This window comes from Ursus americanus, chromosome 24 (assembly GCF_024610735.1).
Source record: "Ursus americanus isolate L20-20 chromosome 24, mUrsAme1.1.p, whole genome shotgun sequence".
NCBI classification, from domain to species: Eukaryota; Metazoa; Chordata; class Mammalia; order Carnivora; family Ursidae; genus Ursus; species Ursus americanus.
The window spans coordinates 7,637,275-7,664,743 of NC_142150.1; the positions used below are offsets into that span (position 1 = coordinate 7,637,275).

General features: G+C 41.5%; 1 protein-coding gene across 5 annotated transcripts in view; it reads right to left on the reverse strand.

Moving 5' to 3' along the window:
* Positions 1 to 4,901: 4,901 nt before the first annotated feature.
* Positions 4,902 to 27,469, reverse strand: part of HPS5 (HPS5 biogenesis of lysosomal organelles complex 2 subunit 2) — a 46,886-nt gene continuing 24,318 nt past the window's right edge. For all 5 annotated transcript variants that reach the window (XM_045808647.2, XM_045808646.2, XM_045808649.2 and 2 more), the window contains exons 9-23: positions 26,630 to 26,718; positions 23,798 to 23,976; positions 22,963 to 23,121; positions 22,181 to 22,367; positions 21,383 to 21,506; positions 19,620 to 19,769; positions 18,377 to 18,454; positions 17,504 to 18,081; positions 14,970 to 15,090; positions 14,619 to 14,774; positions 13,541 to 13,660; positions 11,843 to 11,956; positions 9,914 to 10,020; positions 7,542 to 7,812; positions 4,902 to 5,690 (exon numbers count right to left, since the gene is read on the reverse strand). In XM_045808647.2, coding sequence (XP_045664603.2) covers positions 5,630 to 5,690; positions 7,542 to 7,812; positions 9,914 to 10,020; positions 11,843 to 11,956; positions 13,541 to 13,660; positions 14,619 to 14,774; positions 14,970 to 15,090; positions 17,504 to 18,081; positions 18,377 to 18,454; positions 19,620 to 19,769; positions 21,383 to 21,506; positions 22,181 to 22,367; positions 22,963 to 23,121; positions 23,798 to 23,976; positions 26,630 to 26,718 — 2,494 coding nt within the window. In that variant the 3' untranslated portion in view covers positions 4,902 to 5,629. The remainder of the gene's footprint in view (positions 5,691 to 7,541; positions 7,813 to 9,913; positions 10,021 to 11,842; positions 11,957 to 13,540; positions 13,661 to 14,618; positions 14,775 to 14,969; positions 15,091 to 17,503; positions 18,082 to 18,376; positions 18,455 to 19,619; positions 19,770 to 21,382; positions 21,507 to 22,180; positions 22,368 to 22,962; positions 23,122 to 23,797; positions 23,977 to 26,629; positions 26,719 to 27,469) is intronic.

A 27,469-nucleotide genomic window follows, 5' to 3' on the forward strand; every position in this document is an offset into this window, starting at 1 on the left:
TGTGGGCATCTGAGGACATCAGAGTAGCGGGAAGGATACGGAAGCGGATCATGTCAGGGGAGAAACCATCTACTTTTTCTTACCTAACGGAACTTCGACTTGAATAACAGATTAAGTCTAGGTGATAAAGCCTCGGATAGAAGAATCCTCCCACCTCCCGCCCTCCTCACTCCCACTACCTCCCCTAGGTTCTCAGGTGCTTTACGGGTAAACCACCCCAGGGAGCAGCAGTGAGAGACGGGGTGTAGACCAGGGAAGGAGCATGGCTACGAGAAGGATGTATCACAGGACGGGCCACAAGTAGGGGCCTTAGAGCTGGAGCGCAATCCCCCTGGGACATTCTAAGGACTGTAGTATGAGGTAGCTGAGCGCCGTCCATCAGGATTCAAAAAGGAAAAGCACTTACTGACCAGCTTCCATCTCTACTGATCCAGTGTGATCCCTCAAATACTAAGGTTCCTGCATTTCGTGGTTGTGCACATGTGAGTGCCCTGCAGGTTTCCCTAGGGCATGAAATAGAAGGCCTATGGAACAGACCCAAAGCCAGGTGCTGCCCAGTTACAGCTGCAGGAAATGGATGCAAGCCCACAGGGAATCATCACAGAAGGGGTAGCAGGAAGAGGCGGGGCCAGAGGATCGGCAGTAGTGCATAAGCCAGACCTGATGTATCACAACCTGGTACTTTTCTAAAGCTCATGGAAGAGCACAGGCATCTCCAAGGCCTGGATAGTAGATTCGCTCAAGAATGAAGGCCCTGATTGGATCTTGGGTGGAGGATAAAAGGGAGAAGAGGAAAAGGCACTGGTTAACTAAGAGGGGCAGAGAGAGTGGGGCAACGGGGAAGGACAGAGAGATGTAAACTAATGGACTTGTGAAATGATCCAGCCACGAACCTAGTGATGCCACACAGACAGATGCCACCCCAGGGGGGACAGGAGCTGGAGGACAGTGCTCCTTGAAAGAATGGGAATGGTATGGGGTTGGTAGGGACCTGGTGACATTCTTAGCAACAGGACTGTATCTGCTGCACACCACATGGTACTCTGCTTAAGATAACTTGTTTTTGTTTTCTTACAACAAAAGTAGTTAGAAGTTGGGGTAGAATCAGGGTGCTATGATGACCATGATGGTTAGGGGATCCAAGGAATACACAAGCCACAAGGTCCCCAGTTGGGGTTAAGTTCCAAGGGCAAGAAGAAGCAAGTTTTTGTTGGCTAGGGGTTCCCTCCCAACATTGAAGCTGCACTCTGGCCAACCAACAGGTATAAATATTGCCCCCATCACTAGAGGAAAACATCAGTTTGAACATTCACATTGATTCAGAGTTGCCCATCTGGAAAAATGTATTACTTGGGCAAGATGGGAAAACCACAATCTGGGAAAACATTCTCTGTATTTAGGACACAGTAGTGCCAGTTAGTATTTTTCTGAGCCCTCTGGAAAGAATTACCAAGCAGGACTTTTCCCGGGCTGCTTCTGTGATCTGTATTTGATCCATTAGACCAGGGCTGCCTGGAAACTCCAGACTCCACGGCAGCACTGTGTTGCAATTCTGTAGCAACTCTGTAGGAAGTTTAGTGGATGCAGATTTCTTCTAAATGAAGGGGTAGGAGAAGCTCTGACCCCGCTCTAAACTTACTGTTTCCTGGCAGAGAGATTTCAGCCCCTTGTTCTGCCACAAAATGGTTAAGATGGTGAAGTTTATGTTATCTGTATTTTATCACAATGTAAAGAAATCCAAACTTGACATGTAGACCCTGAAGACACAGAATCCTGGTGAGTTCCAGCAGGTGGGGCTGGGGCAAAGGACACGTCAGGGTTAATTCAGCAGGGGACCAACCAGGGGACCACGTGCATAGAGTATACAAGAAACAGAGAACCCAGGATGAGAGACAAACTCTGGAGCTGAGAAACTGAACTGGAAACAAGGCACAGAGGGCCTTCAGTGACAAGCTCAAGGATTTGGGCTTTACTCTGAAAGCAGAGGGGAGCCGCTGAACGTTTCCGACTGGGAAGAGGCCTGATGAAGGCTGTGCCTCAAGAGGACAAGCCATCTGGCGGTGGATCTCTCATTAACTTCCCACGAGACCAAGACAGGGTTTATCTGTAAACCAGACCAGTCTCTAGCGAAATCTAGGAACAATGTGGGGGTAGGAGGCCAGCTGAGGATTAAATGAGACCCTTGATCTATAGATCCCAGGCCTGGGGCAGGATCCCCGCCATCAGTATTTGTCACAAGCTCCTGCGGTGACATGTAGCAGGTTTGTAAATCACTGACTTGGGTGATACCCAGATGCTTGTACTTTAAGGAGCTGAGACTGAGTGGGGGTGGGGGAGGCAGAGTTTAGAAGTGAAGAAAGAAAGGTCACTAAGACTGCTCCTACTATTCAGGCAGACAAGCAGGAGTGAGAATGTGGACCAGTGGCAAGAGAGATGGGGGGGGGGGGGGTGACCAGTGGAAAACACCACCGACACAGAACTGAGAGGATTTCCCTAGTGGTGGCACGTGAGGGTTGAGAAGCGGGGAGAGGCAAGGACGACCATAAGGTTCCGAGCCCTGGGCAGGTCAGGGACAAATTTAACATATGCAAGGATATTCTTAACTTCACCTTTTGGTCTTCCCACTCTCTCGGATTCATATGAACCAGCTTACCTGGGTCTGATCACTGCTGGGCGCAAGGATAACTTTCACGTTAACAGCTTTCACACAAGCCTTTCACACAACAGCTAACACGTGTTCCCCGAGCACTGTCACAAGCTCTACTGCCCTGCACTTTAGTCTCACATGTCACCAAGAGATGGCTCTCCCTGTACTCTCTGTGCCTCAGGCACCCTGCTTCATGTTTCACATTCATCACATTCACGACCTCTGTCACTTCTCAAACCACCCTAAGAGCTACTACTGTCCCCATTGTATAGATGGGAAAACTGACACTGAGAGAAACAAAGTAACTTCCCCATGGTCATTTAGTAGGAGACAGAGCAATGTTCAAAGCTAGACAGCCCGCCTTGGCACCCAAGCTCTTAGCCACTACGCTACCCAGTAGCCCTGTTGAAAGTGAGGCCACCATGAATCACTGTCTAGAATTTTTAGGCCAGTTAAAGATACAAGTTGTATGTGAAAACACTGCCTAATATCCAATTTGACTGTTGAAACTTAAATGTTTAACTGTAGGGAATTTTTACTGTTGCTTGGTTTACTTTGGAAAATAAACTCAGATGATGTGATTTTTATTATTTTTTTAATGTTAGAAATTTCTCTGTACCCTTTTGGCAAATGAGGATTGCTGTAAGATGCCTTAGAACAGTCTGTCAGGAAATGATTGCACCACTGGGCCAGTTCAGACTGTCTCCTCCTCCTGAGATTTCTTCTGGGCCCTCTTTTGGACAGTCATTATGTAATGACAGAAGCTTACGGACAGTGGAGGGAGGGGTCTTGCTCCTTACCTTAGTACAGATGCACATTCGACATAATCCAATACAGCCAAAACCCAGCTGATGCTAGTGGGAAGGTATGATACTGTGATCGACGGTAAGAAATATGTATTTGTTGGTCTTCCTCCCATTTCTGGCACAGAGCTCCTAAAACCCTTGGAATTTCCTAAGTGATGAGTGCCACAGAGGTGTCTTGTAGTATAACGAGGTGACACTTGGACTGTACCTAAGGATGGGGGCTGGTTGCCAGTAGAGCCAACCATATGATTCAGAGATTTGGAACTTTCAGTCCCACCCCCCAAACCCCACTCCTGACCTCAGGAAGGAGAGAGTGACTGGACACTGAGTTCGATCGCCGATGACCAGTGATTTAATCAACCATGCCCCTGTAACGAAGGCATAAAAAACCCCGAAGAACTTGATTCAGAGAGCTCCCAAACTGGTGAACATGCGGCGATTTGGAGAAGGTGGAGCTTGGAGCAGGCATGGAAGCTCCTCACGCTTTTCCCCAAATCTTGCCCCAGGCATCTCTTCTATCTGGCTGTTCCCGAGTCATATCCTTATATAATAAACAGGCAATCTAGTAAACAAACTGTTTATCTGAGTTCTGGGAGCTGCTATAGCAAATTTACCAAACCACCAAACCCAAGGAGAGGATTGTGAGGACCTCTGATTTGTAGCCAGTTGGTCAGAAGTATAGTTAACAACCTGGACTTGCACTTAGTGTCTAAAGTGGAGGGCAGGCGGAGGGGGATGGGGTAACTGGGTGATGTAATGAACACTGGGTAGTCTGTAAGACTGATGAATCACTGACCTCTACCTCTGAAACCAATAACACATTATATGTTAATTAATTGAATTTAAAATTTAAGAAAATAAAGTGGAGGGCAGTCTTTTGGGACTGAGCCCTTTACCTGTGGGATCTGATGCTACCTCTGGTCAACAGTGTCAGAATTGGGTTGAACTGTAGGACACCCAAATGGTGTCAGAGAATTGCTTGGGAAGGGGAAACACCACACACACACACACACACACACACACACACACACACACACCGCCCCCAACTGTTGACCAGAATCGTGAGGTTTTCTACACTTCCCAAAACTCTAAGAAACTTTGTGAAGCCTCCTTTCTCGGACAATCACTTCAACCCATCTGGCCACATCATATCTGAATATCATGTGGAAGTATGACAGCCATTTCTGTCTGCAGCTCTCTGGCTGTGTTATGAATGAAAAAAAAGAAGTGAATCATTCAACGTATCCAACACTTTTCTTACTCCACATTGAGTTGACCCCACACCTTCCTGCAAATTGCTCACGATAAACCTCAGATCTGTATCTATTCAAATAAAAACTTAATAGATTTTACATTTATTATTAATGTAACATGCTATGCAAATGTACCGGAGCCTGACGAAGGCATTCTAGAACATGGCTTAAATGACACAAGCACCTACTACAGTCTTTGTTAGTACTTAGCTTTCTTTTATTATGGCTTTTAAAAAATAATTTTTAAAAGTGCATGATTCCTTTGGACCACCATTTAGGAAAAATTAGAAATAAAACATTTCCAGTAATAAATTAATCATTTGCATAGAGGTTCAGATCAGAAAATGTCAAATACTGGGAAAAATATATTTTAAATTAGCTCAATTTAAATATGGGGTCATTTCATGTAAATACCTAATGTGAATTTTCAGTGTTTCACTTGTTTGATATGTTAATTCCATTCCGCCAGGTCTTATTTCAGTAAATTCTCAACTATTCCAGATAAAATATAAAAACAATTCAACTCCTGTCAGTTAACTTTATCTGTCTTCATGCAACCAGGATGAGAAACTTATGCTCCCTACAAGAGTCACAATAGGAAAATAATTCCCCCAATCCACTAGCAAGGAGAAAATAATACTGTAGTTCAGAATAAGGCCTGCACAGCTGTGAACTTTCCCAGAGGACTTCACTTCAGCAAACGAGGACTGATTACTTTCAAAATTCAACCCTTGTTGAGAAACACCGAAGTCACAGATAGAGCCCCAAGTGCAGAAGTTACAGACACTGACAAAAATGCCCCAGGTAAGGCGGCAAGGTTTTCAGGTGGTACCTTTCCTTCAACAGCAAATGCACTCACGAGGTTCAGGAGCATGATTCAGTTTTTCTCAAAATGTTGTGACCATTTGCTGAATCTTCTTCCACTAGGCCTGCTGAGACCAGAGAAACCGATCACATTTTTCAAGCATGCTTTGTATCAAGGCTCTGAAATCCCAAAGAAAAGAAACAAGTGCATTTAGTTTTCATTGTTCTTTCTTGACAAAACTTTTTAAAACCCACACAGAACTAAAGGATACAAAAAACTGTTTCTGTGCATCGAAAGACACAATCAACAGAGTGAAAAGGCATCCTGCCCTATAAGAGAAAATATTTGCAAATCATGTATCTGATAAAGGGTTAATATCCAGAACACACAAAAAATTCATATAACATCAAAAAAGAAAAAAAAAAACCAATGCGATTAAAAAATAGGCAAAAGGACATGAACAGACAGGTCTCCAAAGATGATATACAAACAGCCAACAAGCATATGAAAAGATGCTCAACATCACTAATCATTAGGGAAATGCAAATCAAAACCACAGTGACTTCTCACCTGGTGCCCGTTAAGATGGCTACTATCAAAAAGAAAATTACCAGGTTGCTGAGAATATGGAGAAAATGGAACCCTTGTGCACTATTGGTGGGAATGTAAAATGGTGTAACCCCTATAGAAAATAGTATGAAAGTTCCTCAAAAAATTAAAAATAGAATTCCGTATGATCTAGCAATTCCACTTGTGGGCACACACCCAAAGGAACTGAAAGCAGGGTCTCAAAGGGACATTTGTACAATCTGTGTTCATAGCAGCAACACTCATAAGAGCCACGAGGTGGAAGCATCCCAAGTGTCCATAATACAGATGAATGGATAAACAAAACGTGGTATATCCACAAAACAGAGTATTATTCAACCCTAAAAAAGAAGAAAATTCTAGCACACGCTAGAATATGAATGAACCTTGAAAACATTATGCTAGGTGAAATAAGCCAGCTGCAGAAAGACAAGCACCATATGAATCCACTTATATAAGATACTTATAATACAAGAGTCCTCCCTTACCCACAGTGTTGTTTTCTATGGTTTCAGATACCCATGGTCAACCATGGTCCAGAAGCAAATGATCCTCCTTCTGGCATATTATCAGAAGGTCAAGAATAGCCTACCACTACGTCACAATGCCCATGTCTTTCACCTCAGTTCATCTCATCATGTGGGCCTTTTATCATCTCACATCATCACAAGAAGAGGGGTGAGTATGGTACAATAAGATTATTTTGAGACACACAGAGAGAGAAAGACCACATTCACATTATCTTTATTACAGTATGCTGTTAGAACTGTTCTATTTTTTAGTTATTATTAATCTCTTACTGTGTCTACTTTATAAGTTAAACTTTATCATAGGTATGCATGTATAGGAAACAACACAGTACCTATAGGGGTTCAGTATATCTATGGCTTCAGGAATCCACTGGGGATCTTGGGGAACATATCCCCCTTGGATAAGGGGAGACTACTGCAGTCAAAATTACAGAGACAGAAAGCAGACTGGTGGCTGCCAGAAGCTGCATGGAGGGGGTAATGAGGAGTTGTTGTTTAATAGGTAAAGTTTAAGTTTTACAAGATAATATGGATATACTTAACACTACTGAACCAAACACTTAAAAATGGTTAAGATGGTAAATTTTACGTTATCTGTGTTTTACCAAGATGGAAACAAAAACAAAAATAGCCCTGAGACAATCTGACATTTGGTACTAATACTGTCTTCGAGAACTAGTACACGTCAGCTTTGGGTATCCACACTGATCTGGACAGTGTCTTGGTCATGACTGTGAAATACAACATTACTTTAGGCTCCTCTCATCAGATGAGTCTCAGCCCCCTCAGCTGTTAGTGAGGGCCTGGGGCTGAGTCATCTCCAGAGCCCCACCCCCTTCTGAAAATCTGTGAGCTTCTACTTTCCCCAAGCACCTGTGGAAAAGGGCACAACAAGGGCATGACAAGTATTACCTCTGCCTTTTCTCAGCAATCCTTAGGATATCGCAGGTTCTGGTAAACCTCTCTGACAGCTCCAGGGTCAAACCACATTCCTGTAGCAGCGACCAGGCCCGATCTGGGCCCATGGCCTTAGCTAACAAGAGTGCCACATTTTCCACGTTGATGGGAGAAGGCCCATCACTGAAGTTCCCATTTGGTAACTTCTGTGGGGCTGGCTTTGTGCTCTTGTTCTGTACGAGATGTAGGAGAAGCTTCCATTCCTCCACGGTCTCTGGGACCCAACCTACACACACACACACACAGGAACACACAAATGTTGGCTCTAACGGCTCTCAGCACGCTGCCTGCGTACAGGAGATGGTCAAACCATCTGTGAAAACATTTAATACCAAAACATAAGAACATAATCTTACCATCCTGACAAAGTTATTTTCTGAACATTTGTTGAATAAATAATCCATGATAAGAAGTCACAAAATTATCTCCAAAATCCTTCATTCATTTGCTCACTCAGGAATTCCCCAGCTATATAGCCTACACCAGGCACCCAAGGTGCAGTGAGGGACCAACCAGACATCATGAGCTCTGCACTCTTGCGGAGCTCACAGTCTAGTAAAGGGGGCAGAACCGAGATAAACACAGAAATAAATCTGTACTTATAAACTGGGCTAAGTGCACTAAAGATCAGGGAACCATTACAGAGAACGGCAGGTCTGGGGGAGGATCTGAGATCTGAGAAGGACTCCATGAGGATGGGCAGGTAAGCAGAGAGCTGAAAGACCAGGCAAGCTTAGAGAGCACATGCCTGTGGCTCATGTATGGGCAGCTTGAGGTCACAGGGCGTCAGGAACCGAGGGTGAAGGAACCTACATTTCTGACAAAGGGAACATGGAAGGCAAACTGACTTGAATTCAAGAACTCAAAGAAAGGTCTACAGCGCACAAAGGCCTGGGCCTTATTCTGAGTTCCACGTAAGGCGCTTCAAGGAGGAGAGCCACATCATCCAATTTTTGTAAAAGAACCCCTCTGGCTGCTATAGGGAAAATGGATTAAAGGTGGGAGAGAATGGAAACCAGATGACTGATCCTGAGCTTACCGCAGCCATCTGGGCAAGTAGCTAGGAGCAGAGCTGGTGCTGGAGCAAAAGGAGGTATACAGATGGGAGATCTACATCTGGCAGTAAAACCAACATGCCTTGAAGAGTGATTAATATGAGTTATGGGGTAACAGAAGTGCCAAGAAAAGACCCCCATTTAATACAGCAAGGGTAAGAACAGCTGCTATTATTACTTTAACAAATACTCAGAGTCCTTTTATCTGGGTAGAAAGGATTTTAAGTGATACTTATTTTTTTCTTTATGCTTCCTGAATTTTCAGTTTTTATAATAAACATCATGTTACAACTTGAAAAATATAAACAATGTCTATCTTAACTATTCTGGTTATTTTTCAGGAGCGTATCCAAGCCTACAGCTCTAGTCCTGCAGAACCACCTGGCCCTCTTCTTCATTTCTGAAACTGAGATGATCTCAGTAATTTTTGCGATAGTTGGGACATCTGAAGCTAACACCTGCCAGTCAACTGGCTTCTCTGCCCCGTTCCAACTTTCCCTCTCCTACACCAACAGGGCTGAACCAGGCTGTAGGTCACACTGCTGAATGAAGGACCCTGATGTCACGCAGTTGGCATCTTTGCACTGAGACGAATAAAGCAACACTACAGAACACCCAAGACGGACTCTCAGGCCTCAGATATCAGTGTGTCAAAGCCTGGCCTTCTGATTGTCATTTTATCTCTGTTGGATTCATGAAAATTACAAAACAAATTTTTTTTCATTATCTAAATACCTGTGAAGGCTTAGGGAAAGCTGACTGGCTCTCCTTTTTAAGTTCATTTTGATGGTATCTAACATCTGGCTGTGTAAGAAGCAACGCGGTGCTGAGAGAAGAATCTGAACACAAACTTTAGAGAGAGTCACACCTGGGTCTGAACACCTGCTCCACCAGCGGTATGGCTCTGGGGAAACCAACGTCCTTCCTCTAGGCCTCAGTTATAACTTCCATAAAACAGAAATAACAGTAACTATTCCAACGGCAAACAAAGAAGGACCTAGTATAGTGGGTAACACGCAGTAGGCACTCATTAATAGAACAGCTGCCTTCGTTTATTCCTAATAATGATTTCATAACATATTAAGTGGTATAGAGAAAAACTAACAAAACAAAACAAACAAACAAACAAAAACCTCCACAAATGTGACCACTAGCTAGAACTACAGAATTACAATCAGGATCATCGAAATGTTCACCAAATTTCTTTACTGGAAAGTTTGCAGTGACTTCTAAAATACTCCAACCAAGAGTAACCAGTTGGGATTTACATACCATTGTCCCCTTCCATCAGGCTCATATCATTCAGGTACACAATGTTGGTGAAGGCCTCTCTTCTTCTCTCCAGCTCCAGACAAAGAGAAAGATATCCAGGCCAGAAACTTTAAAGGCAACAAAGTTGAAGAAAGGAATCAAAATAGTGAATTTATCTGGAGCTGTGCTGTCCAATATAGTAGATGCTAGCCACATGTGGCTACTTTAAATTAAATGAAGTCAGTTCTTCCGCTGACTAATCCATCTTTCAAGTTTACAACAGCCAAAGTGGCTAGTGGCTACCATATTGGACAATGCAGTAGAATATTTCCATTATCACAGAGTGTTCTATTAGACGCCCCGATCTGGAGTGTTTAAGAAAAAAAAAGAAAAAAAGCTAGAGATAAATTCTGACATTTGAGGCCAAGCACCAATTATGAAATTGCAACCTTATATACTTTATAAACTTTCAGATTTCTTCCCCAAATATGCAAACTATGGAAGTTTTCCTTGACTCTTCCCCACCTCCTTCACTTGCTATACCCGTTTGTCTGTAAGTCCCACTGCATTTTCCTTCAGAATGTCCCATTTCCTTCAGAATGTGCGCCTTCTGCTGCCCTACTAATCACCAATTCAGTCATACCTGAATTACTGCCAACAGCTTCCTAGCTGCCCCTCCTGTCTCCAACCCTTCTCATGTATGACACCAGAAATGATCTCCAGAAAGCTCCACTTTTATCATGTCATTTTTGTACCCCAAAGTCTAAAGGTCTCTACTGATAACTAAATTCTTCTGATGAGCTTTCAAGGTCCTACATGATTTCATCACCCACCACACCTGGCTAGTCTCATCCCTTATTGTCAATGCACAAATATGTATCCAGTACCTACCACTGTATGAATTAAGGCATTATGAGGTCCCTATCTCCAAAAGATTATAATCCAGGTGGAGCCATAAGATAACACTTCCAGGCAATAAAGAACTGATATGTGAGGGGCGCCTGGGTGGCACAGTCGTTAAGCGTCTGCCTTCGGCTCAGGGCGTGATCCCGGCGTTATGGGATCGAGCCCCATATCACGCTCCTCCGCTGGGAGACTGCTTCTGACTCTCCCACTCCCCCTGCTTGTGTTTCCCTCTCTCGCTGGCTGTCTCTATCTCTGTCAAATAAATAAATAAAATCTTTAAAAAAAAAAACAAAACCTGATATGTGGTACAGACAAAAAGAATGTCAGTCTCTCATGCCCTGCTCCACCTGCCCTGTCCTCCTCTTGGGCTCCTTTATCAATACGAATCCTGTCCAGCCTTCAGGGCTTTAACCTCCAAAGTTTCGCCTCCTCCTTAAGTCCTTCACCAGCACTTCTGCTGAGCACATTCTGATCTCCCCCTTCTCGAGAACCCTGTATCAACTGTAACTCTTATCACACAGTCTGGTGCTTAAATACCAGCTGAGTGCCCGAGAACTGGGGCTAGCACTAAGGACCAGGGGGAGAGAGGAATTAGCAAGGGCCAGTCTCTTCTACACAAAGAAAATATATGCACAAAATTTAAAAGGAAAAAGATGTTTACTCTACTATCACTTAAAACAAAAGGTACTTTTCCATAGTAAAGAGAATTCCCAAATGATAAAGCATACCAATTCAAGTGCTTCGCTACAGAGCTATTAACTGAGACGATTCAAATCTTAACTTCAGCTTCTTTTTTTTTTTTTTAAACTTTTTTTTTTCTTAAAGATTTTATTTATTTATTCGACAGAGATAGAGACAGCCAGCGAGAGAGGGAACACAAGCAGGAGGAGTGGGAGAGAAAGAAGCAGGCTCATAGCGGAAGAGCCTGACGTGGGGCTCGATCCCGTAACGCCGGGATCACGCCCTGAGCTGAAGGCAGACGCTTAACCGCTGTGCCACCCAGGCGCCCCTTAACTTCAGCTTCTAAAAAAAATTCTCACTTACCCATGAGACCTACAGATGTCAGTCATTTTCTCTTTGGTTGTAAAATCTGCAGGTAGTTTAATGAGGTGAAGCATCAGCTGACTGTAACCCCACGAAGACAAGTGGGAATGAGGCCTGTGAAATGAAAAGCTCTCAGTAAACTGAAGAGGAAATACATTCTACAAAATGTTTATCCATCATCTAATAGAGAAAAATAGAGTTTAATTTTATTTGTTCCATTATTATATTTTTCAAACATTTCTACTTGACTCTCAAAAAATTAAAAATAGCTATTTTTCTTATACAAATACCTGTTTATTTGTTATATGTTTATCTGCCACTGACAGGTTTTATTTCCTGTTTGGTAACTACATTCATCTAGTTATATGTAAATCTGGTTATACTTCTTCTCTCACTGTATTCCACTCATCCAAATTGGGGCAACAATTCCTCTTTAGTTTCTTGCCATAAACCCTGGACAGGATCAGCTATATGCATAAAGCTGTAAGCAGCTCACTATATTTATATGACGTGTAAGGCACTAAATACTTTTCACAGGATAAAGGCCTTCTTTATCACTAGTCTACTGTGGTACTTAAAATTTCTCTGTGGCTCTGTAAACATTTGGTGCCTGCTTCCTTAGATGTCTCTAAAGTTTTGGGCATAGTCCGCTGATTGATTGAGGTTTTTGTTTTTTAAGTGGGAACATGTTAATATCTTTATTATATAAATAATTCCTAAAATTTTAAAACACTATGAACCCAAAAGATAAATGTACAAAGGACAAAAATAAACACTTTACAAAGTAGAAAAAAACAATTAACAAATATTCAACAATTAATAAAGATTCATCAGTCCCACTATTAGTAAAAGAAATGTCATATATTAACTGCTACTTTTTCACCTGTCAAATTAACAAAGTTTTTTGTTTTGTTTTGTAAATGGTTAATTCTGGCAAGGGTTTAGGAAAGTTGAGTATTCTTTTTTTTTTAAACCAAACTTAATACTTATCTATTTAACCAAGCCAGCAGTAGGACGTTCTACAGAAGGCTGTATAGTTGTTAGTAAACTTAGCTTGAGGATATTAATCATAATATTCAAATATGTAATTTTAATTTATGCCAATTCTGTATCTCCAGTAAAATCAATTACCTGTTTATTTTTTTAAAATTAGACATTTTAAGTAATCAAAAGCAAAAGAAAGAAGCCTATAATTCATCACTCTCAGATAACCATTATATGTCCTTCTAGACCTTTTGTCTAGGCATATTAAGATAGGTACTTGGGGGACTTTTAAAAAGCTTCTCCTAAAGGAAAACACAATGAACATTTCTAATACATTACATGTATCAGTGTGTATTTTTTTATAAATACTTTTTTTTTTAAGTCCCCAATGAAGCTATGTCTAAAGAAAACATGTAATTTTCTCCCTCTGATACAGGTTGATTCACTGACTACTCTTAATGTGGATTCATGAAAGAGCTTCAGGGGGTCAGTTTAACCTGAAATCATGTGCAAAATTGTGCAGGGATGTGAATTCTTCTGAGAGGAATCATCAGATTCTTGTAAAAACATTCAGAACTACTAAGACGTACACTCAGTCGCATTACTATCATGACTCTTCCATAGCTGTTCCCAAAGAAAGCCCAGAACGCTCCATGTGAATAAAGCCGTTCCATTCCAAAAGAACATGAGAGCTTAGAAAGAGAACTTTTGTACCTGGGGTTGCCTTCACTGTCCATTGTGCTTGCGTTTGGAGGGGCATCGTGGGACACGGCCAAAAGCAGCCAATCCAATCTTAAAGACTCTGGTTGTAGAAGGGACTCAAGGAAGGACGGCCTAAAAGAAAGTTGGGGACAAAAATCACCAATCTTGATGCTGAGAAAGGAGACATAATATGTGGGAATGTGAAGAAAATGTTATCAGGGGATCAAAACAGTAGATGAAAATGCTCTGCTACAAAATGTCTAGAAATGCAGGTGAAAATCTGACAGCCTTTTAAATGAACAGCTGAGCTCAAGATAATAAGGAAAATGCCAAAAGGCCAAAGAGAGAGAGAGAGAGGGAGGGAAATAAAAGCTAGTATGGCACATGTAAATAGATCAGAGGAAAAAAGGTAGTGGTGGGATGTTGCCAGTTTCAACAACCAAGGGCCATGTGGAAATAGGGAATGAGGCCTTGATCTAAAACAGAAACAAAGAGCTGGAACTGAGATCTACAAAAAGATGAAATCCCACAAAAAGCAGGGATATTATCAATAAAGAGGTCGCAATAAACCCACTCACCGGCAGAAACAATAAGGAAGCTTATCTTAGTGGAGGACCTGAAGCAGGGCTTTTTTTTTTTTTTTTAAGATTTTTTTATTTATTTATTTGACAGAGAGAGACAGCCAGCGAGAGAGGGAACACAAGCAGGGGGAGTAGGAGAGGAAGAAGCAGGCTTCCCAGCGGAACAGGCAGCCAGATGCGGGGCTCAATCCCAGGACCCTGGGATCATGCCCTGGGCCGAAGGCAGCGCTTAACGACTGAGCCACCCAGGCGTCCCCTGAAGCAGGGATTTTACACTGATCACCTCAGAATCCTGGGGTGGGGGGTGGGGGGGGAGAAGCGTGCTATGCGCACATTTCCGGTGCATGCTGTGGGCTGTGACAGAAGGATAATGACTACAATCATCCTCTTCCATAGTAGGGGCCTCAGCTCTGTGACAGTTGGCAATAAAAACATTACAACGGCTTCCACGAGGGAAACAATGCCCTATCAAAGCAAAGGGGAGTCTGCAAATGTTCTCGCCTTCTCACCGTTGATCTTCAGGCCTCGATTTCACCAGACTGTCTAAATAGGCCAAAAACTGAGCAGGATGACGGTGACAAAGTTGCATGACATCCGAAGGCATAATAGATGGGTAAAACCTGATTAAGGACCGAAGGGCAGATTCTCCAAACTTCTCACACAATCTGCATTTAAAGACACAACAAGTTAGTTTCCAACTCCAGTGAGATGATGTAACCTGGCTACACCGTCTAAGCACTTATTAGGAACAAAAATAACAGGACACTGCCCACCAGGCAACTGAGTAAAACTTTAGAGATTAAGACACAAACAAAAAAACACATGCTTTATTCATATAAACAACATATACGACAACTTACCGGGCAGCATAAGCAATCAACAAAGGATTGTCAAAGGTGACTGAGTCATTCAGTAACTTTAATTTTGTTGGTAGGTCTCCTTCTTCCATCTCCATATATGTAGGATTGGAACTTGCCATTTCTGAAAGATAAAGCACACACTTTTCCTTTCATCTCATAGCTATAAATATTCAGTTCATGAACACATTCATTCAACAATCATTAATCATGGACCTACTGGGTGCATGGCACAATGTTTAAGCACTGAAGGACAGACAAAAAAGAACAAGATGCAAGACCTACTTTTAAAGACCTTAAAATCAAATTGGGAGGCAAAGCACACTGTAATTTTTAGACAAGAGTAAAGAACATATAACCAATATATAAGCCACTATCACCCTCAAAAAAGAATAACATATATTATTAGCATATATGTGTTACGTACTAAATCAATAAAATATGTGTGTGTATATATATATGTGTGTGCGTGTGTGTGTGACACATGCATCTATATCTACCATCAAGGCCAAATTTCTCATTTATCCTACAACCAGTGCCCCTACTCCATCATTTTGAACAAAATAAATTAACTTAAAATTTCACCTATTTTTAATACATATCAGTGATAGCCAAGTGTGAGTGATCATCTAGTTGAAACTACTTGTAATTAAAAAAATATATATATATTATACACACACACATATATGAATCTGCAGTGAGTTTTTTAAGATTTTATTTTCAAGTAATCTCTCCACCCAACGTGGGGCTCGGACTCACAACCCAGAGATCAAGAGTTGAACGCTCCACCGACTAGGCCAGCCAGGAGCCCCTAAGATGAGTTTTTTGAAGTAGTTTTCAACTGGCTCTGAAGACCAATCCCCAAGAACAGCTCCAAAAACTGTCTTCCTTACTTACCTCATTAGCAAAAGGGTGGAACCTATTCAGATCATTTCTAAAAACACAACCTTCAATTTCTGATACACAGTTTTTTAAAACCATTTTTTCCCAGTTTCATTATTGCCTATTTGATTGCGTCAGGCAGTAAGTACTTGAACAAATTCAGAGAAGGCGGACGGCATTTAGAGCTAGAGACGTGACGGCAAGCTTTATAATCGGGTGGGGGCTAAGCCAAACGTCTCTCCCTAAATTCAAGCAAGCAGCTGCATCATTTCAAAATACCCAACCCGCTGGCTCTAGCCAGCTCTGGTAATAAGTTAACAACTACTCGGGCTGATGAGACTCTTTTCAGGGTTGGGTATGATCACATAAGAGAAAGATATTGCAAAGTTCCACTAAGTAAAAATGTGAAACATTTGAACCTACTGGAAGAGAAATAAATGTTTTTATTTCACACAAAAGTCTACCTCAACTCAGAGAAAGAAACTGAAATCATTTCTTAGGCTTTTAACTAAATGTGAACTGAAGCAGAGCATAACTACAGATCACGTTTCTAGAAAACTAGAAGATCTTTAAGTCAGACAATATAAAAATACATCTGTACCTGTGACTGTTAACTTTTGCTTCTAAATCAATTATTCAAAAACGTGGGGCTGTACAGTGGGAAGAACATGCATGGTCTGAGGTATGAGAGCTGGTTTCCACAGGAGGAAGACACACACTTTCAGTCAAGCGTGAAATGACGACTGCTGCCTGTCCACCAAAATCCCTGAGGCAGACACGCAAGCTCTTCCCCTGTTTCCTTCCTTCTAGACCCCTGAATAGCTTCCATTTCCCAGTTTCCTTCGCAGGGAGGGAGACCATGTGACAGAATTCTCACCAATGGAACCTGAACAGGAGAGATGTCACGCACTACAAGGTCAGGCCTCTAAGAGGGCATAGCATTTCTGCCCCTTCCACGTGCATTTCCCCGGACATAGCAATCCATTCTCAATCACAAGCCCCAAGGAAGATGGAGTTCAAAAATATGGAAGAAACTTGGAACTTTGGATTACCACATGGAAGAGAGCTTCCCACTGACCTGGAACCTGTCCTGGAGTGATAGGAGCAAAAAATAAACTTCTACTGTATCTGACTGATTACGAGGTATTTACTACAGCAGTTCAGCCTACTCAACTATTACAATCTTTCTGTGCCTCAGTTTCTTCACCCATTAAATAGAATAACACCATCTACTCTGAAGAGATTTATAAGCAAAGAAATGAGATGATGCCTATGAAGTGTTTAGCATAATATCTGATGAACAATAAGCACTCAATAAACGGCATAGATTATCTCTGCATTAGTAAGTCACATAAAGGATTTACTTGTTTTTATTTATCTGCATTTATAAAATGTTTTACCCAACTTCCCAACATTGCTATATACATTTTCTAAGTATGACTGGGAGAGAAATAAAATGAATTTCTTATAATACCATTGCAAATGCAATCAATGCTTGAAGAACTATTAAAAATTAAATTGAGTGGGAAACAGAATGGAGGCTGACCAGAACAGAAGTGACTTTGTATTTAAGTCTTCCTCTTTAAATGAGAAAATGCTAAGATGTTATTGTGCTCTACACTAATTTCTATTTGAGAAGGCAATCTGATTATTACCTTTCAATCCTTCAATAAAAGTATCCCAAACACAAGGACTGTTTGCGTAACTAAGCTTGATACTCTCCTTTGCTCTTTTCAAGTCCAAGAGAAAAAAGTACTTCTTTATGAACTGGCAAGCCAGAATTTCAGGAGAGTACTGCTGCAAGGTATGGTCCACATGTCCACTTGTGCTTTTGGTCTCAGAATTCAATACATTCAATTCCAAACACAACGTTGTCAATTCAGCCAGGTCCTTCTGAAGACCGTTAGCTATGGTGCACGGAGAACATACTTGGAAAAGGTCAGCCAGGGGCTCCCTCAGACCACCTGTAGATTCACATGCTGTTGGAGCAACAAGTTCTTCATTGCCTAAAGGGTCTCTTGTTTCTTTTTCATTATCTTCATCTAACATTTCCTTTTCTGACTCGTCAAACGACAGCATATCCTGGTTTGATGTCGTGGCTGAGTTGCCAGTATCTGAAATACCTGAAAAGTCCTTCACGGCAAATGTTTTCTCTAACTGTGAAAGCCACTCCTGTAAGACCATCCTCAGAGACGTGGGTTCAAACAAAACCAGTGGGTCCTGTAGTTTGGTCCTACACAAGACAGACAAATATGAAACTGATGCTCCATGTATTTTTTTTAAAACAAACTATTTCTTGCTAAACGAACGTACTGGATAAAACATATTTATTGGGAATAAATGTTACTTTTCAACCCTCAACAATTATCTCAGCAAGATGATCATACAGAGAGTGTTAACTTTAAGGCTAACTGTTGAATTTCAATTACAAATGAGACTACCTCTGCCCCCACACTGTCTCAGGACCACTACTGATGACCTCAAAGTCATTCCCATTCACTATGAAACTCTCGTTCACAAATACTCACATTGCTTTTGCTGTTGCTACTTTGAGCTCTCGGAGCTTGTCCTCTTCTGGAGATTGACTAATTACTTCTTTTTTGCCCCTAGAAAGGTGTGAGAAGAGTTAGAGGGGATTAGAGCATCCTGAGACAAGTGTTTCTAAGTGCTTACTAAATGGCAAGTATTGTACTTAATATTATGTGACACAAACAGAGGAGTATAAAAATGGTCCAGGGCTTCAAAATGAGTAAGCTCAAGTGAAAAAGAAAGGTATGTGAACAACTAACTGTAACACAAATGAGAACACAATGAATGCTAAGGAGCAACACAAGCGTTGTGCTATTAAAGCATGGTAAAAGGAATAATTATTCTCATGAGGCAATCAAGGGATGCCTTCCCCGGAGGCAGCATGTGTGTTAGGAAAAAAGGGGAAGGGGGTGGGGAGTGCAGGTGAAACAAACAACATGAGGAAAGGCAGTGAAGCGTACCGACCGAGCGCTCTGACAGGACTGGACTTCAGAGCGCCTGGAAGGGTATGGCTGGAAATAAGGCTGGAAAGGCGGGCTAAGGTCAGATTGAGGGCTGCTTTCAATGCCACAGCAATACCTGCAGTTTTTCCTTTAAATACATGGATTCACAGACTATTCTATTTCATCTGACTGTCCACATACACTGGGCCTGTGAGGCTCTCAATCTCTGGGTAAGTGCTGAGCTTGCGTGCTTGTCATGCTCAGATGACCTGAACTGTGAGTTAAAGGAGAGCCCAGCTGGACAGACACTTCACACTGTGCCAGACCAAGGGCTCTGCTACAACTTCACCATGCAAGGCCTATGCCACCAGCATATCATATGAAGGTACATGACAAGACCTCAATGTCAATGCTGCCATCTTACAGACCAGAGAGCCTTACTGACTTACCCAACGTCACATGCTCGTCAGAGGCACAGCAAGGACAAGGCCTCGATCGTTGGTCGTCCTACTCGTAATCTAATCTTCTTCTCTAACATCCCAGAAGTTTGAAGAGATTTGGAGGGGAGGGAGGTTACGCAGGGCAAAGACGAAAGAGGTGCTAACTTAGAACTCTCTCAAAAGGTTTGCCACGGATACATATCATTTTCCAACACCTACTTTATGGTATTCACATTTTTCATGAGCTACAATCTTCACTGAACAAGTGTGCCTTCTCCAATAGCACAGAGTCTAGGGCTTTCCTCAAAATGGCAGCTACACCCTCTAGCATTTACCCAGATTTATATGCAAGAGCTTACTCAGGGTCTTCTTCCTTTGCACAGGTGACTGGACTCATCTCCTCTTCACATAACTGCTCATCACCCTTGGGTTCTGGTCTTATTTTCAGATCAGGGCTTGTATGAAGGGTGCCAATCTTCTCAGTAGTTTTACGTACAAAGCTAGAAACACTGGAAGTCAAATACCGAAAAACTACTATGAAAAAAAACCTCATTACTCCCAAGAATGAAAAATTTAGCACCTGAGTTCTCTATGTCCCTGTTAGTTCTAGAAAGGCAATTCGGACTTAATAAAAAGAAAGACTAGGGGCGCCTAGGTGGCACAGCGGTTAAGTGTCTGCCTTCAGCTCAGGGCGTGATCCCGGCGTTATGGGATTGAGCCCCACATCAGGCTCCTCCGCTATAAGCCTGCTTCTTCCTCTCCCACTCCCCCTGCTTGTGCTCCCTTTCTCGCTGGCTGTCTCTATCTCTGTCGAATAAATAAATAAAATCTTTAAAAAAAAAAAAAAAAGAAAGACTATACTCACAGCAACTTCAACTATGTATTTCATATAAGGTCCACATAAAATTTACAGAATAAAGATTCACTTCATTTACTAAACTGCTTTGATTCAGTGCTAAAGAAAAAGTCTTTAACTCCAGCTATGTCTACAATGTTTCTGTCAACTTAGGCAAAGGAGGCCATGTGATCACCGCCCCATGGTGGCCAGAGAAGTAACAGAATTTCTCCAATAAACTCAGTGGCTAACTAGTCACTCTTTTACAAGCAAAACTGCATCCGGTAATTGAATCGCTATATTGTATATCTGAAACTAATATAACTGTATGTTAATTATACTGGAATTAAAATTTTAAAAAAACCAAAAAACATAAAGGTATCCAGTAAGACTCAGAAAAGCAGTTAAGTAGCTTTACAAAATCTCTTCTCTCATACTTAAATGCCAGTTCTAGGCCCATGGAGTAGTTAGGAAATCTTCCAGAGAGTCTCCAATGTTGAGCTCAAACTGAGAAAGGATCAAGAAATGACGAATAATATATATGGAAACTGTTCCTACCAGGGATGAGGAAAAAACAGACTTTTTTTTTTTTTAAAGATTTTATTTATTTGACAGAGATAGAGACAGCCAGCGAGAGAGGGAACACAAGCAGGGGGAGTGGGAGAGGAAGAAGCAGGCCCATAGCAGAAGAGCCTGATGTGGGGCTCGATCCCAGATCGCCGGGATCACGCCCTGAGCCAAAGGCAGACACTTAACCGCTGTGCCACCCAGGCGCCCCGGAAAAAACAGACTTTTCAAACTTTTGCTCTGTCTGGGGTGGAGGACACATTTTAACAACTCAAATATCCAATTACTCAAAGAGGGAAGCTAAAGTGCCCAAGATGGAAATGAGTAGTTAATAACCTCAGATAACAGGTTATATGAGAAATAACCTAGAGACTTTCATTTTTTCTCATTTAAAATGTCTTTCCAGGGACGCTGGGGTGGCTCAGTCTTAAGCGTCTGCCTTCGGGTTGGGTCATGATCTTGGGGTCCTGGGATCGAGCTCTGTGTTGTATCGCCATCAGGCTCCCTGCTCAGTGGGGAGTCTGCTTCTTCTCCCTCTGCCCCTCCACCCGCACCCCCCACCCACCGGCCCATGCTCTCACTCGTGTGAGTTCTCTCAAATAAATAAAAATCTTTTAAAAAATAAATTAATTAAATGTCTTTCCATTCTCGGCACAAAAGTACCTAACGTGACAGCTGAAGTGAAACCAGAAACGGGATTCAGTGACAAGACTCATTTACCTGTCCTTGACAGCCTGAAGAGACACAAGAGGAGATGGAGAATGAAATGATAGCGGAAGGCCGAAGGGGAGAAAAGTTTCATTCTTATCTGTCTCAAATGTCACAGGAGCATGAGAAACACTGTCTGATGAATGGAATTGGGGAGAAAAGAAACAAAATTTAATCACACAAGGTTTTTTTAGTCTTTAAAAAAATTCTGAAATGAATAAACCAAAGGAAATGAAGGGTTCCGTACCAAAATCACAACTGACCCAGATACAAATGAGCAGAACACAGGTTTACAAGATGCACGGGATGGTCCACATATAAACACTTAGGCAGGTACCTTCATTTTCCTACTAACCCTGCATCCCCATAAGTCAAAAAGGAAGGTTTAGAGTCTCTATTAATCTCTTCTCAACAGTTCAGTCACAGGAATACTCGAGCATCGAAAAGTGAAGGCAATGGCCCCCAAAACTGTAGTAATTTTTCATTCCTGATGGAAAATAATTTGGTTAGTCAAGATAAAATTGTTCTACTCCTTTGGTTAATGACTTCCTTTCTTAACTTTTCCAGCACTTTGATGCATGATCAAAATTAGGGACTGTATCAATGTTAGCCTGAACAGGAGGGGAAAAAACACAACTAAACATAAACCCATTCTTCCAGTGGTAAGCAGAGCTACATGGAAAGTCTATCAACACAGTAAAAATTCTTAACACCATGTAGAAAACTCAATGCACAAGTTAATCCTGGCAAACAGAAGTCACAGAAAATAACTGCTTCCTATCAGCGACCAACAAAGCACATCATCATCACCTTCATTTCCGTGTGAGCTCCAACACTGATCTGGCGGGTCCTCTTCTTGATGTGAGGCAAATTCTTTGAGTCTCTCATCTTCTGACAGGGTTTGGCTATGAAGGGAACAAGAATCTTCATCCGACTGACTGCCTCTTCTACTGCTAATGACACGATAAATACCAGAATCCAAGATGCTGAAACTTTCCTAAAAATAAAAAGAATCCCCCAAAAATCAAAGTGAAGCTTCCCTTTTTAACACAAAAATGGTTTTTTTTTAAGAGAAAAACCAACACGAGTTAAGTAGCCAGTCAGTAACAACAATTACAGTTTAAGAGAACAAGCCGGTGAGCAAGGTTTAGGTCCCTGGCAGCTGGCTCCCTCTCGGACTGACAACAGCACGCTACCATCTCTCTCTAGCTTGCCTCCGTGAATCCTGGCAGTGAGAAGGGAGCTACAAGGACAATCCTGAGCTGCACTATGACTCCAATGAGCATAAGGCATCTGAAATCACATATTAGGAGCAATGTACTGGAGGCTATATGAGGTTAAGTCTGGAAACAGAATACAATAAACAACGATGGAACAGAATGTGGCTCCAAGACACACCTAAATGGAGGTCTCATAAGGTCTGCCCAACAGCTGAAAGAAAGCCTCCTCTTTGCAACCTCCCCCCGCCTTGCCCCAAATCTACTATACGGAAAGTAAGATAAGCTTTGGGATCTTAAGAGATATGTGAGTACGACCTAAGGAAGAAAAACCTTACTGTGCAGATAAACCCTTTAAAAAGTAAAAATACCTACATGTGACGAAATGGAGCTTCTTCTACTGCTGCAAGCTGAATCCAAAGGTTCAAATTTTAAGATCACTTCTTCCAGTTGAGAAATTAGATCACTACAGGTTGTGACATCCAGCTGAGACTTCAAATGCTCCAATTTATCCACAGTCAAAGATTTTCTTCCCTAATGAAAGGATAAGTAGAAACCAAATAGAATAGCTTACTATTTATAACTAAATCTAAAGTCAGTGGCCAACATACTGAAAGAGGTCTAACAGAGAACATAAAACCTCAAAGGTGCTTTAAAAAGGTTTAATAAGGGGCGCCTGGGTGGCACAGCGGTTAAGCATCTGCCTTCGGCTCAGGGCGTGATCCTGGCGTTATGGGATCGAGCCCCACATCAGGCTCCTCCGCTGGGAGCCTGCTTCTTCCTCTCCCACTCCCCCTGCTTATGTTCCCTCTCTCGCTGGCTGTCTCTATCTCTGTCGAATAAATAAATAAAATCTTTAAAAAAAATAAAAAATAAAAAGGTTTAATAAGCTAGTGAAAGACCTAACGAGAATGATCTTAGAAATTAAGAATTAAGAGTTACTGTACCCACAATCATCCCCCTTAACATAGGGCCTGAAATTCGAGTACGTTTCTGAGAAAATATAAATTTTTTTTTAAATTAAAAAAAATTTTTTTTTACCCTCCACCCACCCCTGGATTTGTCCGTCATGCTTCCTTTAGGGATGTATTGCTGCCTTATGTGTAGCTCATACAGACAGGGCTAATAAAGACCAGCAACTCTGCAGCACACTCCTGCAGGCTAGGCTGGTTCTAACGACCCAGGTGAACATGTAAGCACTCCGACTCACTCTGCTGGCAATGACAGAATTTTGGAAAAGACAGCAAGTGCGAGCAGCCAGGTTCCACAGGCCTCTCCTCAGCAGGCGTTCCACACAGCGTTCCACAGACAACAGAGAAAGATGTGAAACTTTCCCATTTAGGTGCAAACAGAAGAGCTCGTTCTTGCAGACAGCCACATCCTGAATATCTACAAAGCCCACAGGGGTGAACAGACAGAAGGTTAACCAAATACTCCTTTTCCATGTTGGTAAGGACTGCAATTATTCTAGTAAACTCAGTTTTTATATTGAGTTTGGTTTGCCTGAATTTCATCTCTATTATACTTGCAATTCAATGAAGAAATCATATTTTAGACGCTTCTAAAAAGATCAAAAATAAAAGGCAGAGACAAAAACACATCTCTCTTATCTAAAATTCTATGTTTAAAATGCTACTCTCTAAGCAAAGGAAAAAAGAGAGAGACAAACCAAGAAACAGAGCAAACTGATGTCACCAGAGAGGAGGTTGGTGGGGGAATGAAGGAAATGGGTGATGAGGATTGAGGAATGCACTTGTCATGGTGAGCACAGAGTGATGTATAGAATTGTTGTATCACTATATTGTACATCTGAAACTAATATTACACTGTATGTTAACTACACTGGAATTAAAAATGATAGGCCGGTGATGGGTATTAAGGAGGGCACGTATTGCATGGTGCACTGGGTGTTATACGCAAATAATGAATCATGGAACATTACATCAAAAACTAAGGATATACTGTATGGTGACTAACATAACATAATAAAAAATTATTATTAAAAAAACAGTAATAGTAAAATAAAATAAAATGCTACTTTCTGTAAAAAGAAATTGGGGCTTTAAGAGCTCACTCCACACTAGAGACAAGATGACAATATTTCTGAGAGTTACAATCTGATGTCAACGGATGGATTTTAACACAGTATGTAAATCAACAGTTCATGAGAAAATACCTATCTTGGCAGAACATCATGAAAGGACTTAAAAAACTAGCTTTTGATTTCACTTATAAATGGAATCTTAAGAAGCCAAACAAGTAACAAGCGGAGTAGAATGGTGGAAACCAGGGACTGGAAGGGTGGGGGATATTGGTCAAGGGGTACAAACTTCCAATTAGAAGACAAGTAAGTTCTAGAGATCTAATGCACAGCACTGTGATTACAGTTAACAATTCTGTATCATATACTGCCGACTTGCTAAGGGACTAGCTTAAAAGTTCTCATCACGAAAGACAGTAATCATATTGCAATATACAGCTGACCCTTGAAAAACATGGGTTTGAACTGCACAGATCCATGGATATCAGAATTTTTTTCAATTAATACAGTATAGTAAATGTATTTTCTCTTTCTTATGATTTTCTTAATAATGTTCTCTTCTCTAGCTTACTTTATTGTAAAAATACAGCAAATAATACATGTAACATACAAAGGATATTGATCAACTGCTGTTGTTACCAGCAAGGCCTCGGGTCAACAGCAGGCTATTAGTAGTTAAGTTTTGGGGGAGACAAAAGTTACATGCAGGTTTTCAACTGCACAGCGGTCTGTGCCCCTAAATCCCACGTTGTCCAAGGGTTAACTATATTACTGTATCAAATCAATACTTTGTACACCTTGAACTCATACAATGTATATATCAATTTTTAAAAAACAAACTCCTTTTCATCAGACAACCTTAGCAACTTAATCCACAAGAAATCAGTATTAATCAGATCAGTAAGTAATGGTTCCTCTTTCTTATATTTCTACAATGTACAAAATGACCCAAAAAGATAAAATACACTCTCCGAGTAGCAATGCTAATGATACAAGATTCCTTCCATTTTTGGTTTAAACTAAAAAAACCAGAGATTGATTTTCTCTGCCTCAGCCATGTAAAATAATGTTTCCACAAGGACTACTACTTCTTTTTTTTTTTAAGGTTTTATTTAATTATTTGACAGGGAGAGCGCACAAGCAGGGGGAGCACAGGGAGAGGGAGAGGGAGAAACAGACTCCCTGCTAAGCGGGGAGCCGGATGCAGGGCTCAATCCCAGGACCCTGGGATCAGGACCTGAGCAGAAGGCAGACGCTTAACTGACTGAACCACCTAAGTGCCCCCCAACAAGGATTTCTTGAACCTCCAACTTATTAAGACACCAAACGGAAGCTAAAGCAAGACTTCTAATGGGGATAAAGATTCAGGGTAAATAGAAGGAAAAAATTAACCCATTCAATCTTTAGCAGTGGTTAGTAATATTTAAGAATAAGTGAAAATTGTCTTTAAAATTATCCACGAAGGAGTGCTGGGGGGAGTGCTCAGTCGCTTAAGCAGCTGACTCTTCAGTCCGGGTCTTGATCTCAGGGTTCTGAGTTCAAGCCTGGTGTTGGGCTCCATTGCATGGAGCCTACTTAAAAGACAAATAAATAAAAAATAAAAAATAAAATTATCCATGAAAAATTGAATAACCAAACACAAATTCACAAGTGTATGCCTGTGACACCCCTGACGTTAATCTTTAAAAGAAATGTCACCTCAGTCTATTTTTCTACTTTTCACACGGCAAAAGAATTCTCCCACGATAACTGAATCTTTCACAGCTTGAGATTAAAAATTACATAAGGGACGGGACACCGGGGTGGCTCAGTCGGTTAAGCGTTTATGTTCGGCTCAGGTCACGATCCCGTAGTCCTAGGACCGAGCCCCACGCTGGGCTTCCTGCTCAGTGAAAAGCCTACTCACCCTGCCCCTCACCCTGCTCATGCTCTCTCTCTCTCTAAGTAAATAAAATCTTTAAAAATAAAATAAAATTACATAAGGAAGAAAAATATAATTACCTTTGACTTCACTCCACAAAAGAACTTGAACATTCTGAGGAATGAAGATATAAATTCCTCTTTCTGTCCAAGTCAGCACACAGTGTTCACTACAAAAGAAAAGGGAAGAAGTTAAGAGAATTCTAGTTTGCTTGGATACAGAAGTTTATGATCTGGGGCGCCTGGGTGGCTCAGTCGTTAAGCGTCTGCCTTAGGCTCAGGGCGTGATCCCAGGGTCCTGGGATCGAGCCCCGCATCAGGCTCCTCCACTGGGAGCCTGCTTCTTCCTCTCCCACTCCCCCTGCCTGTGTTCCCTCTCTTGCTGGCTGTCTCTCTCTCTGTCAAATACATAAATAAAATCTTTAAAAAAAAAGAAGTTTATGATCTAATTCCCTGAATTCAGACCCTCACATCAGCTATTAAATTGAGACTGTACAAAGAAAACACAACAGTGATCCAGTTAATCAAATCCTAAAACCTTTTATGTCTGTAACAAGATCCTTAAAAAATAGCATAATATGGTGCCAAATTGGGAAAAATCTAGATACATATACTAAAAACCTTTAAAAAAAAAGAAAAGGCTGGTATTTTACCTAATGTTTGTTAAAGCACCTAAATTTCCCATCACTGGCATGAAAAAGGCGCATTTAAAACAGGCTACACACCTCACCAGAAATCACTGCTCTGGGGAGCCACATGTAGGGATGGTAATACTTTGATGCCCTTACTTGTGTGCAGGCAATAAGAGGTTGAAAACTCCTGGTCAACTATCTGCCAGGAGCTTTATCAAAGGCTCTATCTATGTTATCTATCCTTGTGGCAACTCATCAAGATAGATGTGCTTTTCCCTATTTTATAAAA